At 42.7% G+C, this 18,805-nt stretch overlaps 1 protein-coding gene across 1 annotated transcript in view; it reads right to left on the minus strand.

Moving 5' to 3' along the window:
- The window catches only part of LOC146809947 (uncharacterized), a 128,551-nt gene extending 110,364 nt beyond the window's left edge, over positions 1 to 18,187 (minus strand). Inside the window, exons 1-2 of the mRNA XM_085614925.1 lie at positions 16,552 to 18,187; positions 5,313 to 5,411 (exon numbers count right to left, since the gene is read on the minus strand). Coding sequence (XP_085471051.1) covers positions 5,313 to 5,411; positions 16,552 to 18,187 — 1,735 coding nt within the window. The remainder of the gene's footprint in view (positions 1 to 5,312; positions 5,412 to 16,551) is intronic.
- Between the last annotated feature and the right edge of the window lie 618 nt (positions 18,188 to 18,805).

Below are 18,805 nucleotides of genomic sequence, written 5' to 3' on the forward strand. Positions count from 1 at the left end.
AAAATAAAGTGCAAAAGTTCAATGTGCAAATTACGCAATAATGTAAACACACAGAGAAAAAATGTGCAAATTCTGCAATTTTTTAGATATGGAAACCTGTCTTAGACATCACATTGAAGCCTCATTATTCTACTGCATAAAATGCAATTGTAATGTCACGCAAAATTTGTATTTGACGCTTTAACAGTAATAATAATATTTATAAAGCTCTCTAAACAAAACACTCGAGATGAATTAACTATTAGTTCAGAATCAGAGTCTAAACAGGCAAATCAATGAGTCTATGTTAATAAATGAATTGAAAAAAATGTGTATCCCTGAATTATATATCCAACAAAAACAGGGAAAAATTAGAATAAAAAAAGGGGAAAATGGGATATTAAAACATAGAAATTCTTATAGATATTCGTGAAAGCGAAAGTGACATAACACTCTACCAAGATCTAATCATTAATAATGTACGTTTCTATATCAAAGAAATACATGCAGGTCATCCGTCGTGTTTAACCCATTGGGGAATCTGCTATCTAATTCTAGAATGAATTCAGATTCTAGTCTTCTTAGCATCTTATCCCGGTCTCCACCTCTTCTTGCTTTTGGAACCGAGGCGATAACAAAATAATTGAGGCATTGCAAATTGTTGTTGTGGCAGGTCTTAAAATGCCTCGCCACCGGATATGATGCATCATTGTTTACAATAGCACGCAAGTGCTGAAGAATTCTGACATGCACTGGCTGTCGGGTACTCCCAACATATCTGAGATCACAAGTGCATGTTAGCACATAGATAGCAAATTCAGTTTTGCAGGTAAAAGACCCACGTATATCCAACAGATCTGGGCTAAACGGTGTACGGTATTGGGTGGTGTTCTTCCCAAATTTACACGCTCTGCATGTGGAGCAGCGTTTAAATCCCGGCCGGGATTTTAACCACTCCTCCTGCTTTCTTAACTCAGGAAAGTCATGGCAGACATGAGTTCTCAAGGAGGGTCCCTTACGATAAGTTATCGTTGGACCATCCGGTAGTCTAGGTTTTAAGACTAAATCCGTTTTAAGTACAGGCCAACGCTTCTGGACAATTGATCTAATTTGTCTTGCCTGTTTACTGTAGGCTATGATTAATCTAGGGGATTTGTCCGTGTTGGTAGAATCACTGTCTAAAGATGTATTAGATGTAGACAAAAATAGTGATTCCCGAGTTCTAGCTTCTGTTTTAAGAACTGCCTGTTTCAAGACCGATTTGCTATATCCCCTCTGTCTGAATCTCTGCAGAGCTTCCATAGTACATATTTTCAGATCCCTGTCTGTACTACATATCCGTTTAAGCCACAGTAGTTCTCCAAACGGAATGTTGTCAACTACATGTCTAGGATGTGCACTGCTGGCATGAAGGATATTATTTCCAGCAGTGCTTTTCCGGTGAAGTTTGGTGGCCAAGTGATTATCATGTATAAACACTTTAACATCTAGAAACTCTGCTTCACAATTACTGATAGAAGAAGTGAATTTTAGATTCTCCTGATTGTTGTTGAGGGAATTGATGAAATTAGTTGCACTTTCATGATCCCCCCCGCCACAAAACAAAAACATCGTCTATAAAACCAAAGCACCACATGTTCATTGTAGATGTCACTGCGCTGTGTATCCTGGGAGTTGCAGTGTTGGAAAATGTTCTAACATTATTTTGAAAGTGCGTTGATTCACGTTTGGATGGTGCACCCAGCGCGCACCATCCAAACAGAAAAAAATCTGCGAAGTTCGCGCAGCGTGCGCGCACTCCGCGATTTTGTGGAAAAAAAAAAAGCACGGCACGGACTGCGTAAAGAGGGCACGCGGAGCGCGAAGTGCACCGCTTGCCCACCGTGCGCGCACGGCCTGAACTGCGTAAAGTGGGCACGCGGTGCGCGAAGCGCACCGCGTGCCCACCGCGCGCGCACCGTGCGCGAAGCGCCGTGTGCGCGCGTCGTGAAAAAGTTTTGTTTAAAAAAATATATTAATAAATACATAACTTAGCATTTAAAAAACCGTATAAATTCACTGAAAAAAACATAGGTTTCACACACGTTATAGTTAGGAATTAGCATTTAAAAAACCTTGCAAATTCACTTAAAAAACCATAGGTTTCACACATGTTATAGTTAGCTGGGCATTTCCTTCGAAAAAAACCAATGAAATTCCCCCGTTATAGTTAGTGCAGGCAACTATAACTCACGCGACCGCAATCCGCTGTTGATGACGTCAGATATTACATCACTGATGACATATGTGTCTTTCTGAAAAAAAAAAATTGTAATATATGTATAGCTAAAAATGAATGGAAGAAGACATGGGTAAATAAGTGTCTAAATACAGTGATGTAATATCTGATGTCATCAGCAGCGGAGTGCGGTCGCGTGAGTTATAGTTGCCTGCACTAACTATAACGGGGGAATTTCATTGTTTTTTTTCGAAGGAAATGCCCAGCTAACTATAACATGTGTGAAACCTATGGTTTTTTAAGTGAATATATATATATATATATATATATATATATATATATATGTGTGTGTGTGTGTGTGTCTGTGTCTGTGTATATATTCACTACACAGAGGCAGGCGCCACAGTGTAGTTATAGTTAGATCAAAGTTTTATAGGAAGAGAGTTTTTTTGTTTTGTCAATAACTTTGGCGTCACTTGACGAATCTTCATAAACCTTTACTCAAAAAAGATCATCCACTTCTGGTCCTTCCTGTATATATTCAGGGTGATCCATCAAAGGGAGGGTCTCAAAACATGGGTTCCCCATCCAAATTTCCATAGGAATTTTAAGAAGGCTTAACAAATCAAACAGCTGACCAGAATTACACCAATTTTGACAGAAAACTAGATCGTTACTCACTTTTTTGTGATTCTGTGTAAATCTATTCAGGCAATATTTAGAAATTAGGCTGCAAAATATAGTGATATATGGATGGCTGGTCCTTCGGTACTCCAGCAGTAACACAGATTAAAAAAATAGAGCATTCCGATTGGCTAAGAGGGCGTTATTCCCATCAGGAGCAAGCTAAATTTGTGTGTTGTCAGACACAAAAAGGAGTTTTACATGATTAATTAGTAATTGAGCACAAGGCTGTCAAGGAGAAACATTCAATGCACATCACCCTGTGAGAAGTGGTAAACCGTTAGAATTTTCTTGCTATTTGTCAGATGGTCTACGTGGAGTAATTAGGAGATCAATGTAAAAGGTTCTGGCTCTAAATAGAGTTGAATAGAGTGATATTTTCATGGTCTTCACTTTTAAAACCTGGCTTGGTAAGGTCTTCAAGAATCACTAGTGAGTTTGCATATGTGGGTGCCTTGTGCTCAGTGCTCATTCAGTCAAGCAGTTTGATATATAACATGTGTGTCAATTGTTGCACATTTTAATAACATTATTGAAGTAGGTCCACTTAGATACTAGATCAACTCTTTCACCAATATATGCCTGTCCTCCGGCTCATAAGGCTTAGAAATCTATTGCATGTGAATAGGACCATCCCAGAGGACCACAGAAGATCTATCCAATGATAATCTAAGATTATGAAATGAAGACAGAATCCATTCCGAAAAACTGGAGTTACAGGTATGCAACATATCCTCATTCATCAATAGTGAGTAGCCTGTACTGGAATCGAAAGGGTCTTAGCCAATAGAGAAGGCTACAGCAGAATCAAGCGTGTTTGTGAGGCTGGGTGGTGATGCTCACTCTGCTAGCAAACATAACCCCAACTGTCCCTGCTAGTGAACATAACCCCAACTGTCCCTGCTAGCGAACATAACCCCAACTGTCCCTGCTAGCGAATATAAACGCAACTGTCCCTGCTAGTGAACATAATCTCAACAGTCTGTGCTAACGAACAGAATCAAAACAGTCCCTGCTAGCGAACATAATCCCAACAGTCACTCAGTGGCGGCTCGCCGAGGGAGTGCTGCGTGGTGGTAGGTGGGGAGGGGCAGGGTGGGTGTTAGTGGAGTCCGACATACTACAGACAGGTGTAAGGTAAGTAGTTAAATAAATAAAACTTTTTACCTTGCGCACGCTGCATCGCCGAGTTGGCGATGCAGCACGTGCAAGGTAAATAGTTTTATTTATTTAATTACTTACCTTACTCCTTTCCATCATATGTCAGACTCCACTACCCCCCCACCCTGCCCCTCCCCCGCCCTACCGCCCAGCAGCACTCCCTCGGCGAGCCTCCACTGCAGCCCCTGCTAGCGAACATAATCCCAACAGTCTGTGTCAGCGAACAGAATCCCAACAGTCCCTGCTAGCGAACAGAATCCCAACAGTCCCTGCTAGCGATCAGAATCCCAACAGTCCCTGCTAGCGATCAGAATCCCAACAGTCCCTGCTAGCGATCAGAATCCCAACAGTCCCTGCTAGCGAACAGAATCCCAACAGTCCTTGCTAGCGATCAGAATCCCAACAGTCCCTGCTAGCAATCAGAATCCCAACAGTCCCTGCTAGCGAACAGAATCCCAACAGTCCCTGCTAGCGATCAGAATCCCAACAGTCCCTGCTAGCGATCAGAATCCCAACAGTCCCTGCTAGCGATCAGAATCCCAACAGTCCCTGCTAGCGATCAGAATCCCAACAGTCCCTGCTAGCGATCAGAATCCCAACAGTCCCTGCTAGCGATCAGAATCCCAACAGTCCCTGCTAGCGATCAGAATCCCAACAGTCCCTGCTAGCGATCAGAATCCCAACAGTCCCTGGTAGCGAACATAATCAAAACAGTCCTTTGACTTATGGATGACTTCTCAACATGGCAGATGATTAACATTAATGCACAATGTGATGTAAGCGATTGAACAGTTTCAGCTGAATTTTATTCCGCAACATGTTATTAGAGAGAAAAGTAATGATTGTAAAACCTCAATTACAAACCTGAGAATAAATTGTAAAACAATGATTTTTTTTAAAGGTGGATGACCATCCTATTGAAGCAGAGTGTGCATCATATAATTGACAAAATACCTTGCTCCTAATATTCCAGTACTCGGAGAGCAAAAGTGTTCTTGCTCTTCACATAATATTTTGAAGGAAAATATGAATCGCTATTTGAATTAATCCTTTACATATTTCTTTAAATCAAATTTACCAAATACTGCACAGGGTTGGGAAATGCATTGTTCAAAAAACTAACTTCAAACTATTGCTTTCTAACTAAAGATATAGTTCAGGTAGAAAATGTAGATTGGACTATAGAATGTGTGCAAGTCAAGTATCTGCACTATGCAGCCTTGTTTTGAAAGGAATCTTTTTCCGAGCAAAACGATTCTGGTAGACTTACTTCTCTTTCTGGAGTATGCAATCTCCACCTGAGGGGTTAGTAGCATCGAAGTAGGTACTTTAGAGGGGTTGAGGTTCAGCTTCAGGCGGTGACTCGATTCTAAAAAAGAAATAAAGATCAGAGGTTAACAGGCAGTAATTTAGAGGTGTGAATTGGAGTTACATTGGGACCGCGGCTGTCCGCGGTCCCTAAAAGGGAATGCAACAATTTTAGCTCTCACAGGCCTTTACTTGTTTTCTTTTGCCTGCAGTCATCGCAATTTTGACCCACCTCTGTAAACAAACACTAACCTTCATATATATCTGCCTAAGTCCCTCCTTCCTTCATACATATTTATTTTACATTTGATCTAATTTCACCCTTGCCCGTGAAGGACAGAAGGAAATACCCCACAACTGTGAACCTCACAAGTCATGAAGCACAATCAGGAAGCTGCTTCAATCCTACACAACGTTGGCAGATGACATTCAGTGGTTAGCTACATACAAGCTCTCAGTCCCTGGCCATTAGGAAGGAGCAGGAAAAAATGTGCAACTCTTATCATCTCCCTGAATCTGTTAGGGGAGTGAGTAGGTGAGTGTGTGTGTGTGTCTTGTTCTACTTTATTTTCTAAAGTCCAAATTCACCTAAGACCAAACACATTGAATGCATTCCATCTACTTCCCTTTCATCTAATAAATACATTAATATTGGGAGAGCCACTACATTGCATCAACTACTTCTTGAAGTCAACCAGGATCGTTATACCAAAAAGCTTACTGCAAAGGATCACACTTATACCTCTCTAAGGTCATCAGAGAATATGTGCCATCAAGAGAGCAATGCAAGAGCAGTTGTGGTTCTTGTGGCTAGGTCAAATTATTGAAGACATGTTATGAGAACGTCATCAATGTAAAGTAACCAGTTCAGAGAACAAACTTGCCGCACTGCAAATGGCACAACACTGGAATTGAAATCTAAGGCTCAGCAAAATTAGGAAAGTGCATAATGGCGGTGATGGATGAATACTCAAGATATACTCTGGGGAAGCGTTTAATGAAATATTTGTGCTTTGATATTCCTGGTGTAGTTAAAGCACACAACACCCCTCCATTCAATTGGAAAGAGTTCACCAAATTTGGAAAACATCTTGACTTCAAGCACCAGAAAATCATACCACTGTGGCCTGAAGCAAATGGAACACTAGAAAGATGTATATCCACCCTGAAAAGATTACATCACAAGCCAAATTAGACCAGACACCAATTTAGCAGGTCCTAAACACCATTTGAGGGCATACAGAGATACCTTTCACAACACTATGACACAGTGCCCTGCAACACTCATGTTCAGACGTGAATTGCACACTCAGTGGCCATGCTGGATGGCATGCCATCCAGAAGAAAATGCAAACCTAAGATAGTGAACTACGGAACTGAGACCAATGGGGGAAAGACAAGGCAAAGGGAGATGCTGATGCACAGCAAAGGGCAATGAGCTCAGACATCATAGGAGTGCCAAGTGCCTGAGCCAACCCTAGAAAGTGGTCATCTGGAAGGGGACCATGGTCACTGTGGACAGCGAAGGAATGCATGTAATTTAGAACATCTCTAATTTCAAAAAGTATTATCAAGCTTCCAAGAAGCTGGAAGCGATTCCCATAGCCAGTGCTTAGTTTGAGCCAGTGGTTTCCAGGGCTGTAATGTCAACACCGGTACGGATGATAGTGCACTACATGGTTGTGCTGTTTGCCTAATTTAGAAATGAACACCCCAACACTTATTTATTAATTCACTACATATTAAAATTGACTAATACCTGACACCCAACCCATTCGTAGAGCTTTAGGGGCCTGGAATAGTCAGAATTATCACACTTGTAGGAGAGGGATGATCAGTAGTTGTGCAAGATGGCTTGCAGCGGCAGGATGTGTCATTTTGTAGTAAAAATGTCCTTAAGGGGCAAGCCATCTTGCTGCGCCGAGGAAAGGGCAGGAATGCGTCATATTTACAGCTATACGACGCATCCCTGTGGTTTCTTCTGCACTGGCGCACAATTCGCTGCCTGGTGCCAATGCAGGCACCCTTGCACCATGGTGGAAGGGTGCCTGCATTGCAGGGATGATGTTTTTGTGCAGGAAGGGACACATTCCTATGCAAAACAATCATTGATGGCTTTTTCCTCCTTCTATGTGTGCTACAGAATGCAGCACACGTAGAAAGAGCAAAAACAAAGAGAAATAAAGGAATTTATCTTCGTTGCGCCACTTTAACTCAACTCCTGGGCAGGCGTTTGAATCTGATGCATTCTCAGGTTTATGAAACCTTGTAAATATGGGAATGCGTCAGAATCCATGGGTGTTGCATGGGAACCAGGGCTAGACTGGCCGTACCAGGCACCGGGCATTTTCCCGTGGGACGGAGGGGAGGGGTCAGTTTTGTGGCCATGGGGGCCGTTTTTATCACTGGGGGCCTCTTTTGCAGAACTTCTGCAATATCGGCACTCCCTTCCTCCCTCCCCCAGCTCCCTCACTCCCAGGGACAGTTGAGCAGCATCAATATGCCAGGGCTGGTTGCTGTTCCCAGTCCAGCTCTGGTGGGAACACCCACAGCAAACACCAATGGAACGTGCCTTTCACACAGAGTAATGCTTGAAAAGGGCCATATTAACAAGGCCATGAAAAGCCATGCAGGGTGGCTTTGCGTGGCCTTGTATATATGGCTCAGCACTGTGTGCCACTGGAGCGTCAACAAAAGTGACGAACCGATGGTGCAGGGGCCTTGTAAATATGACCCTTAGTGTCTAAATGCTGTTGAAAAACACAAGGGAACCCAATATGCAGTTGGTCAGGGACTTTGGGTATGTACTATTTCTAAAGACAGTGGTCCCTAGACAATTGGTGTAGTGTAAATCAATATAGACTCGATCAGTGCTATATTCGCTGTCCAGCCGGACAGGTTTTTAATATGCAATAGATGAATAAAATAAAGTAAGGAAAAAAATTCAAGTGGGACACAACCTGCGTCCTACTGAAACAGATGAACAAAACAACATTGAGGAAAGGGTTCAGGCAAAGGGGACGTGTCTGTATACAAGTTCGAGAATAGACCAGACGTAATCACGTGGGAACACCATTACATATTAAATATCCCAGTATAATCTATGCATATGGTGTACATATTGTCGACGGCGTTTCGATCCCTTAAGAAATTAACTGAATCATCTTCGAGTCTATATTGATTTACACTATACCAATCGTCTAGGGACCACTGCCTTTAGAATTAGTGTCTAAATGCAGCATTTACATCATCTGAGACTGGCTGCATTAAGCCCTTAATGCAAATATTCATGAGTTTATAGTATGTGTCTGACTACACCAGGAATAGAATACACAATGCATTTTTGACAGCCTGCTTAGCTACCCTAAGCTACGCAAAGTGCACTTCGCACTACGCGAGCTACGCGTAGCACTTCGCGAACTGCGTAGTACCTTATTCGCACTGTGCCAGATGTCGTTTTCAATGATTGCACAGTGCGGACAAGCAACCGGCACTGTGCAATCATTGAAAATGGCATCTTGCACAGTGTGAGCTGTAGTTTTCTGCTGCTCGAGTAGATTTTTACTCGAGCGGCAGCTTTCTCAACGCGAACTGGTAGTTTCTCATCGCGAGCGGTCGCGAGCATACGCAACCACTCGCAATGAGAAACCTGACCTCCTCGCGTTGAGAATCTCGCCGGGAGGTTTATTTTCCATGCTCGCGATCGCCAACTTGATGTTGCTGATCGCGAACAAGGAAAAAGTCTCGCCGTGATGTCATTTTGCTTGCTCGCGGTCGCCAACTTGACGTTAAGGACCGCGAGCAAGCAAAAAATGACTGCAGCACTACGCAACACTACGCTACGCGTGTTCGCACTGTGCTACGTGCAATTCGCGTAGTGCGAAGTAGCGCGAACTTCGCAAACTACGCGAGCGTAGCGTAGTGCTTTGCCCAGGCTTACTAAGCACACAATACACATAATGCAGTGTTTACAGTATGTGTGAACATAATGCAGTCTTTAGAGTATGTGCAAATGGCTGCACTATGCACTTAATGCAAATATTCATGTGTTTACAGTATGTGAGTCTAATTAAACCATGAACAAAATACACAATGCTTGGCTACACTAAGTGCATAATACACACGATGCAGTGTTAACTGTACTTGTGACTGGCCGAATTTAGAACTTAATGCAAATATTCATGTGTTTACAGTATGTGAGTCTAACTACACTGTGAAAAAATACACGGTGCTTGGCTACCCTAACCACATAATACACCTAATGCAGTGTTCACTGTATGTGCGACTGGCTGCACTAAGCACTTAATGCAAATATACATGTGTTTACAGTATGTGAGTCTAACTACACTGTGAAAAAGTACACAGTGCTTGGCTACACTAAGCGCATAATATACATAATGCAGTCATTAGAGTATGTGCAAATTGCTGCACTATGCACTTAATGCAAATATTCATGTGTTTACAGTATGTGAGTCTAATTAAACCATGAACAAAATACACAATGCTTGGCTACACTAAGCGCATAATACACATAATTCAGTGTTCACAGTACATGCGACTGGCTGCACTAAGCACTTAGTGCAAATATTCATGTGTTTACAGTATGCTAGTCTAACTACACTGTGAAAAAATGCACGGTGCTTGGCTATCCTAAGCACATAAAACACCTAATGCAGTGTTCACCGTATAAGCGACTGGCTGAACTAAGCACTTAATGCAAATATTCATGAGTTTACAGTATGTGAGTCTAACTACACTGTGAAAAAGTACACAGTGCTTGGCTACACTAAGCGCATAATATACATAATGCAGTCTTTAGAGTATGTGGAAATGGCTGCACTACGCACTTAATGCAAATATTCATGTGTTTACAGTATGTGAGTCTAATTAAACCATGAACAAAATACACAATGCTTGGCTACACTAAGCGCATAGTACACATGATGCAGTGTTAACAGTACGTGTGACTGGCTGCACTAAGCACTTAATGCAAATATTCATGTGTTTACAGTATGTGAGTCTAATTACACTGTGAAAAAATACACAGTGCTTGGCTACCCTAAGTGTACAAATCACACAATATGTGCAACTGGCTGCACTACGCACATAATGCAAATATGCATGTGTTTACAGTATGCGAGTCTAATTAAACTATGAACAAAATACACAATGCTTGTCTACACTAAGCACATAATACACATAATCCAGTGGTCACAGTACATGTGACTGGCTGCACTAAGCACTTAATGCAAATATTCATGTGTTTACAGTATGTGAGTGTAACTACACTGTGACAAAATACACAGTGCTTGGCTACACTAAGCGCACAATACACATAATGCAGTGTTCACAGTATGTGCGACTGGCTGCACTAAACACTTAATGCAAATATTCATGTGTTTATAGTATGTGAGTCTAACTACACTGTGAAAAAATACACAATGCTTGGCTAAACTAAGCGCATAATACACATAATGCAGTGTTTACAGTATGTGTGACTGGCTGCACTAAGCACTTAATGCAAATACTCATGTGTTTATAGTATATGAGTCTAATTAAAGCATGAACAAAATACACAATGCTTGGCTACCCTAAGCGCATAATACAGATAATGCAGTTTTTACAGTATGTGTGAGTGGCTGCACTAACCACTTAATGCAAATATTCATGTGTTTAGAGTATGTGAGTCTAACTAAACCATGAAGAAAATACACAATGCTTGGCTACCCTAAGCGCATAATACACATAATGCAGTGATTACAGTATTTGTGACTGGCTGCACTAAGCACTTAATGCAAATTTTCATGTGTTTACAGTATGTGAGTCTAACTACACTGAGAAAAAATACACAATGCTTGGCTACCCCATGCTCTAAATAGACATAATGTAGTGTTTACAGTATGTGTGACTGGCCACACTAAGCATGTAATGCAAATATTCATGTGTTTACAGTATATGAGTCTAACTACACAGTGAAAAAATACACAGTGCTTGGCAGCAATAATATCATAATACACATAATGCCGTGTTCACGGTATGTGTGACTGGCTGCACTAAGCACTTAATGCAAATATTCATGTGTTTATAGTATGTGAGTCTAACTACACTGTGAAAAAATACACAATGCTTGGCTAAACTAAGCGCATAATACACATAATGCAGTGTTTACAGTATGTGTGACTGGCTGCACTAAGCACTTAATGCAAATATTTATGTGTTTACCTTATGTGAGTCTAACTAAACCATGAAGAAAATGCACAATGCTTGGCTACCCTAAGTGCATAATACACATAATGCAGTGTTTACAGTATGTGCGACTGTCTGCACTAATCTTTTAATGCAAATATTCCTGTATTTACTGTATGTGACTCTAACTACACTGTGAAAAAATACACAATGCTTGGCTACACTTAGCGCATTATACACATAATGCAGTGCTTACAGTATGTGTGACTGGCTGCACTAAGCACTTAATGCAAATATTCATGTGTTTACAGTATGTGAGTCTAACTAAACCATGAAGAAAATGCACAATGCTTGGATACCCTAAGCGCATAATACACATAATGCAGTGTTTACAGTATGTGCGACTGTCTGCACTAAGCATTTAATGCAAATATTCCTGTATTTACTGTATGTGACTCTAACCACACTGTGAAAAAATACACAATGCTTGGCTACACTTAGCGCATTATGCACATAATGCAGTGTTTACAGTATGTGCGACTGGCTGCACCATGGACTTAATGCAAATTTCATGTCTTTACAGTATGTGAGTCTAATAAACCATGAACAAAACACACAATGCTTGGCTACACTAAGCACATAATACACATAATGCAGTGTTCACAGTATGTGTGACTGGCCGCACTTAGCAATTAATGCAAATATTCATGTGTTTACAGTATGTGAATCTAATTACACTGTGAAAAAATACACACTGCGTGCCTACCTTAATTGTATAATATACATAATGCAGTGTTCACAGTATGTGTGACTGGGTGCACTATGCACAAAATGCAAATATCCATGTGTGTACAGTATGTAAGTCTAATTATACCATGAACAAAATACACAATTCTTGGCTATTCAGAGTGCACAGTATGTGTGACTGGCTGCACTAAGCACTTAGTGCAAATATTCATGTGTTTACAGTATATGAGTCTAATTAAACCATGACCAAAATACACAAAACTTGGAAACCCTAAGCGCATAATACACATAATGCAGTGTTTACAGTATGTGTGACTGGCTGCACTAAGCACTTGATGCTCATTTTCATGTGTTTAGCGTATGTGAGTCTAACTAAACCATGAAGAAAATACACAATGCTTAGCTACCCTAAGCGCATAATACACATAATGCAGGGCCCGATTCACAGAATTAACTTAAGACAAAATCCTAAACTTACTACTTTTGGTATTCACAGACTGCACTTACTACTTTTGGTATTCATAGAATGCACTTACAACTTTTGGTATTCACAGAATGGATTTACGACTACTAACTTTACGTCCGCACTCGGGCCGGAGCTTCCGGCCCGGAGGTGGGGATTCCGGCCAGTGGCGGAGATTTTGCCATGGCCAAAATCTCCACCTCTGGGCCGGAAGCTCCGCCTCCAGCCCGGAAGCTCCACCTCCGGCCCGGAAGCCCCGCCTCCGGGCCGGAATTTCCGGCCCGAGTGCGGACGTAAAGTTAGTAGTCGTAAATTCATTCTGGGAATACCAAAAGTAGTAAGTGCATTCTGTGAATACCAAAAGCAGTAAGTGCATTCTGTGAATACCAAAATGGTAGTAAGTTTAGGATTTTGTCTTAAGTTAGTTCTGTGAATCGGGCCCGCAGTGTTTTACAGTATGTGTGACTGGCTGCACTAAGCACTTAATGCAAATATTCATGCGTTTACAGTATGTGAGTCTAACGAAACCATGAAGAAAATACACAATGCATGGCTACTGTAAGTGCATAATACTCCTAATGCAGTGTTAACAGTATGTGTGACAGGCTGCACTAAGCACTTAATGCAAATATTCATGTGTTTACAGTCTGTGAGTCTGACTACACTGTGATAAAATACACAAAGCTTGGCTACCCTAAGCGTATAAGTCACATAATGCAGTGTTTACAGTATGTGTGTCTGGCGGCACTAAGCACTTAATGCAAACATTCATGTGTTTATAGTATATGAGTCTAATTAAAGCATGAACAAAATACACAATGCTTGGCTATACTAAGTGCAAAATACACATATTGCAGTGTTTACAGCATGTGTGATTGGATGCACTGAGCACTTAATGCAAATATTCATGCGTTTATAGTATGTGAGTCTAACTCCACTGTTATGTTATGTTATTTGATTTTGTATAGCGCTCAGATGCCGCAGCAAAGAGGCGTCCTGGCGCTTTGGAGATAGGATAACACAACACCACAGAGATAACCAGAGGGGAAGAGACTAGGCTGTGGAGAATAGGAAGGTTTTTAAAGACTTCCTAAAAAGGAGCAGGTCCGGAATAGCACGAAGAGAAGCAGGCAGCGAGTTCCAAAGGGTGGCTGCCAACACCGAAAAGGAACGGCCACCTATTCGCGCTTTCTTAAAACGCGGAACGATAGCTAAGTTGGACCCTGCAGATCGGAGGGATCTAGGAGGAACATAATGGAGAATGGTCTGGGTGAGAATGGGAGGGGAGGCTAACTTAAGAATTTTAAAAGTTACGCAGAGTGCTTTAAACTTAATTCTCTGGCCTACTGGTAACCAGTGAAGATCTTGGATAGTATAACGAACAGAAGCAAACTTAGGAAGACCGACCAGCATTCTGGCCGCAGCATTTTGAACCCGCTGAAGGAGAGCTAGTTCTGCCTGATTAACACCCAGAAGCAGAGAGCTGGCATAGTCCAGTCTAGTAAGAACCAGAGCTTGCACAATGATCTGTCTGGTGTCTGCGTCAAAAAATTTAAAAATGGGCCGAAGGCACTGCAAGGCACCGAAACAGGTGCCAGCTACACGTTTGGTATGGGGGGTGAAGGAGAGTTTATCGTCAATCCATACACCCAAATTTCTGACTTCAGCTACAGGAATGGGAACAGGACCCAACTCCAATGGCCACCAATTGTCTCCCCATAGCCCAGTTTCCTTACCAAAGATGATAACCTCGGTCTTGGAGGAGTTGAGTTGGAGTCTATTTTCCGCCAACCAGCCTGCCACTGCCTTAAGAGCTGACTGAAAGGTAGAGGCATCCATAGTGGAATCACCATTAAGTGCCACCGCCAGCTGCGTGTCATCGGCGTATGACACCATGGTGAGACCAAAACTACGGGCTACCTCCGCCAATGGCTGAACATATAGATTGAATAAGGTAGGGCTGAGAGCCGAACCCTGCGGAACACCCTGGGGAATGGGGCGAGGGGCAGAGACATAGGGCGGTAAGGATACCTTGAAGGCTCGATCCATAAGAAAGGAGCGAAACCATTCAAGAGCCAACTCTCCAACTCCTGCCTCCCCAAGACGCTGCAAAAGAATGTGGTGGGAGACCGTGTCAAAGGCGGCACTGAGATCCAATAGGATCAGTGCCGCCGTCTGACCCCGGTCCAGCAATTTCCTAATATGCTCCACCACCACCAGAAGAGCAGTCTCGGTACTGTGGCCCGCGCGAAAACCATTCTGAGATTTATCCAGTATATTGGCTTCCTGCAAATGAGAGGAGAGAATGCAATTCACGTGAGCCTCAGCTAATTTGGCCATCCAGGGGAGGAGGGAGATGGGTCGGTAGTGTTCTAATTTTGCAGGGTCAAGGGAGGGTTTTTTAAGAATAGGTATGACGGTCGCCTGCTTCCAAGCAGTGGGGACACTACCAGTGCTAAGAGAGAGATTAATAAGGCTGTGAAAAAACACACAGTGCTTGGCTACACTAAGCACATAATACACATAATGCAATGTTTACAGTATGTGTGACTGGCTGCACTAAGCACTTAATGCAAATATTTATGTGTTTATAGTATGTGAGTCTAACTACACCATAAACCAAATACACAGTACTTGGATATACTAAGCGCATAATACACATAATTCAGTGCCTACAGTATATGTGACTGACTGCACCAAACACTTAATGCAAATATTCATGTGTTTACAGTATGTAAGACTAACCACACTGTGAAAAAACTACACAATGCTTGGATGCAATAAGTGCATAATACACATAATGCAGTATCTGCGACTGGCTGCACTAATAACTTAATGCAAATATTCATGTGTTTATAGCATGTGAGTCTAATTAAACCATGAACAAAATACACAAGGCTTGGCTATACTAAGTGCATAATAACACATATTGCAGTGTTTACAGCATGTATGACTGGCTGCACTGTGCATATAAAGCAAATATTCATGTGTTTATAGTATGTGAGTCTAACTCCACTGTGAAAAAACACATTGCTTGGCTATACTAAGCACATAATACACATAATGCAATGTTTACAGTATGTGTGACAGGCTGCACTAAGCACTTAATGCAAATATTCATGTGTTTACAGTATGTGAGTCTAACTACACTGTGATAAAATACACAATGCTTGGCTACCCTAAGCGCATAATTCACATAATGCAGTGTTTACAGTATATGTGACTGGTGGCACTAAGCACTTAATGCAAATATTCATGTGTTTATAGTATGTGAGTCTAATTAAAGCATGAACAAAATACACAATGCTTGGCTATACTAAGTGCACAATCCACATATTGCAGTGTTTTCAGCATGTGTGACTGGCTGCACTGAGCACATAATGCAAATATTAATGTGTTTATAGTATGTGAGTCTAACTCCACTGTGGAAAAACACACAGTGCTGGGCTATACTAAGCGCATAATACACATTTTGCAGTGTTTACATTATGTGTGACTGGCTGCACCAAGCACTTAATGCAAATATTCATGTGTTTATAGTATGTGAGTCTAACTACACCATAAACCAAATACACTGTACTGGGCTATACTAAGCGCATAATACACATAATTCAGTGCTTACAGTATGTATATGTGACTGGCAGCACTAAGCACATAATAAAAGAGTCTTGTCTCTAAAGTCTTTGTTGGTCAAAAGACACTGTGCAGTGCTGACTGTCTGCATTACTGTACTTTGCAACTCATGCCTGTAAGAAACACACGTTAAACAGTGACAGAACTGCTGCTCGTCCGCGCTTGCTCCTACCTTGGTCGGCGGGCCTTTGAGTTGGGATGCTCGGGTGGTCTGCCTGCTGTGCATAGGGTCTGCTCCATGGCGCAGGTGTGGCTGCCTCTTGCTGCAGCTGGTGGAGCAAGGGAGCTCTATAGAGGGCTGTGCCTTGGTAAGGCCTCTTGCGAAAACTGCTGAGCCAAGGCCTGCTGCCACGAGTTCTACTCTGAGTCCTAAGGATGCGGACTCTTACAGAAGGGTTTCTGATCCAGACACTTTTCTGAGGCGTCTTTATGCATTTCTTCTGCGTTCTCGTATTCACTAGTCTGGCTCCGTTGAAAGTATGTGGTGTGCACGACGTGGCTTGGGACTGCCTTGTGAAAGGCCTTTTTGGAGTCCTCTTGATGAAGTGTATGTAATAGCCACCACTGCGGAGTCTCTCAGTAAGGATGTGTTTGTCAGGAGTACAGAGGCAGACATCATTAGCCAGCTTACCACTAGGGACAGTGTCACTTCGCATCCCTCCAGCGTCACTTCTGGACTTCCACCTGCAACCACTATTGTTAGACCTCACGCTGGCACTTTGGCCGCCATGTTTACAAATCTCTTCATTTGTATTTATCCTGCTTCCATACGATTGTCTATTTTCTGGTCTTCCTCGAGGGTGGCTGTTGTTCGGCCTCAAAATGCAGCCTCTGTTGTCAGGCTTCGTTCCTGAGTCTCCACTGCCTGATTTAAGATTCCTTGCACTCAGAACTTTTCTGTGGCGGTTGTGTAGCCTCCCCCTGGAGATATTGCAGTCTCCCTTCGAGTTACAACCAGCTCTTTTGATAAAGCCCCTTGCCCCTGCCCTTCCAGTACATGCACTGGTGTCCGATAGAAAGTCATAACGCTCAGGTCTCCTCCAGGAGTCGTCTTGACGCAGTCTAAGGAAATCACCACTGTCTGTGCTACAGTCAGGCCTTCTGATAAAGTCCCTTCCCTCTGCCCCTCCAGTGCAGTCATTGCTGCCCCAGAGGAAGTCAAAGTCCTCAGGTCTTCTCCAGGAGTCATCTGGACGCAGTCTAAGGAAATCACCACTGTCTTTTGAGGGGATGGTATTGGCTGTGTCAAGCATATCGCAGAGATCACATCTGTGAGGACAATAGAGCATGCGACCATTGGCAAGCCTCCAGGAGCCACTATTGTCAGGCTTCCGGCTGGTGCTTTGTTCAGGCCACTCATTAGGGCCACTGTTGTAGGCCATCCATTTAAACTCATTAAAAGCCCAAATGCTACAATCATACTTCTCAAACTTTGCTACAAAGTCAGCTCTCGCTCCACGATTTGTGCTCCCAGTCCCCTGACTAGAGCAGTTCTTGCCAGCCACTATGTCAGACGTCCCACTTGAGCCCATGTTAGCAGGCCGCCTGGTGGAGGAATTGTCCTGCTTCTCACTAAAGTCACTGTCCACCGTCCTCCTGTCAGTGTCATTCGTGTAAGACCTCCTAGTAAACTCATTCACACCAAAGCCAATGCCATGGTTTCCAGGTCCCTCATTAGAGTTTTTATCAGACCAAACGCTTGATTTATCATTTTTATCCCTCCGGCTACTATCTTTTTTGTCATCTATCCTCTCAGGGTGGTCAACCTTCCCTCCAAAGTTTTTGTTGTCAGGCCTATGGCTAGACATAGTCTTGTCAGGGATGTTGTCAAAGACATTTTGAGGAGGACTCTTGCTACAGTCATTAGTGTTAGGTCCTAAGGTAGAGGCCTTCTTGTCCCATTTCTCGGTAGAGCCATCAGGCATTCTAACGTCAGTGTTGTCAGCCCATCCTCCAAAGAAAGATTTGTAGGACCATGGTCCTGGGTATTTGTCAGTAGGTCTCCAACTAATGTCAAAGAAGCCATGTTTCAGGAGTGGTGGAACATTTTTCATGTGAGGATCATAATAACTGTGAGTTCCATCATTCTCATTGGTAAACACAGGGCACAAAAGTCCAGTGGGTGTGGTTGCTGAGGCATATCCAGCACTGCTTCTCCCCGATCCTATGGCAGAGCCATCATTACCACTTGTACGACCAGGGTCAATAATCATATCCCTACCACTGTAGCTGCTCTTGCCAGACTCTGTATGCTCAGTGCTATTAGCGCTCCTGCTAGAGTCACTGTTTTCAGGTTTCTCACTGAGATGATCACTGTTGTCAGACTTGGAGCTAGAGACTATGAAATCAGACTTCCCACTTGAGGCAATGTGGGCAGGCCCACCGCAAGCATCAATATTGTCCCGTTGCTTAACAGAGTCACAGTT

The sequence above is a fragment of the Triturus cristatus genome, chromosome 7 (assembly GCF_964204655.1).
Source record: "Triturus cristatus chromosome 7, aTriCri1.1, whole genome shotgun sequence".
In the NCBI taxonomy this organism is placed as follows: domain Eukaryota; kingdom Metazoa; phylum Chordata; class Amphibia; order Caudata; family Salamandridae; genus Triturus; species Triturus cristatus.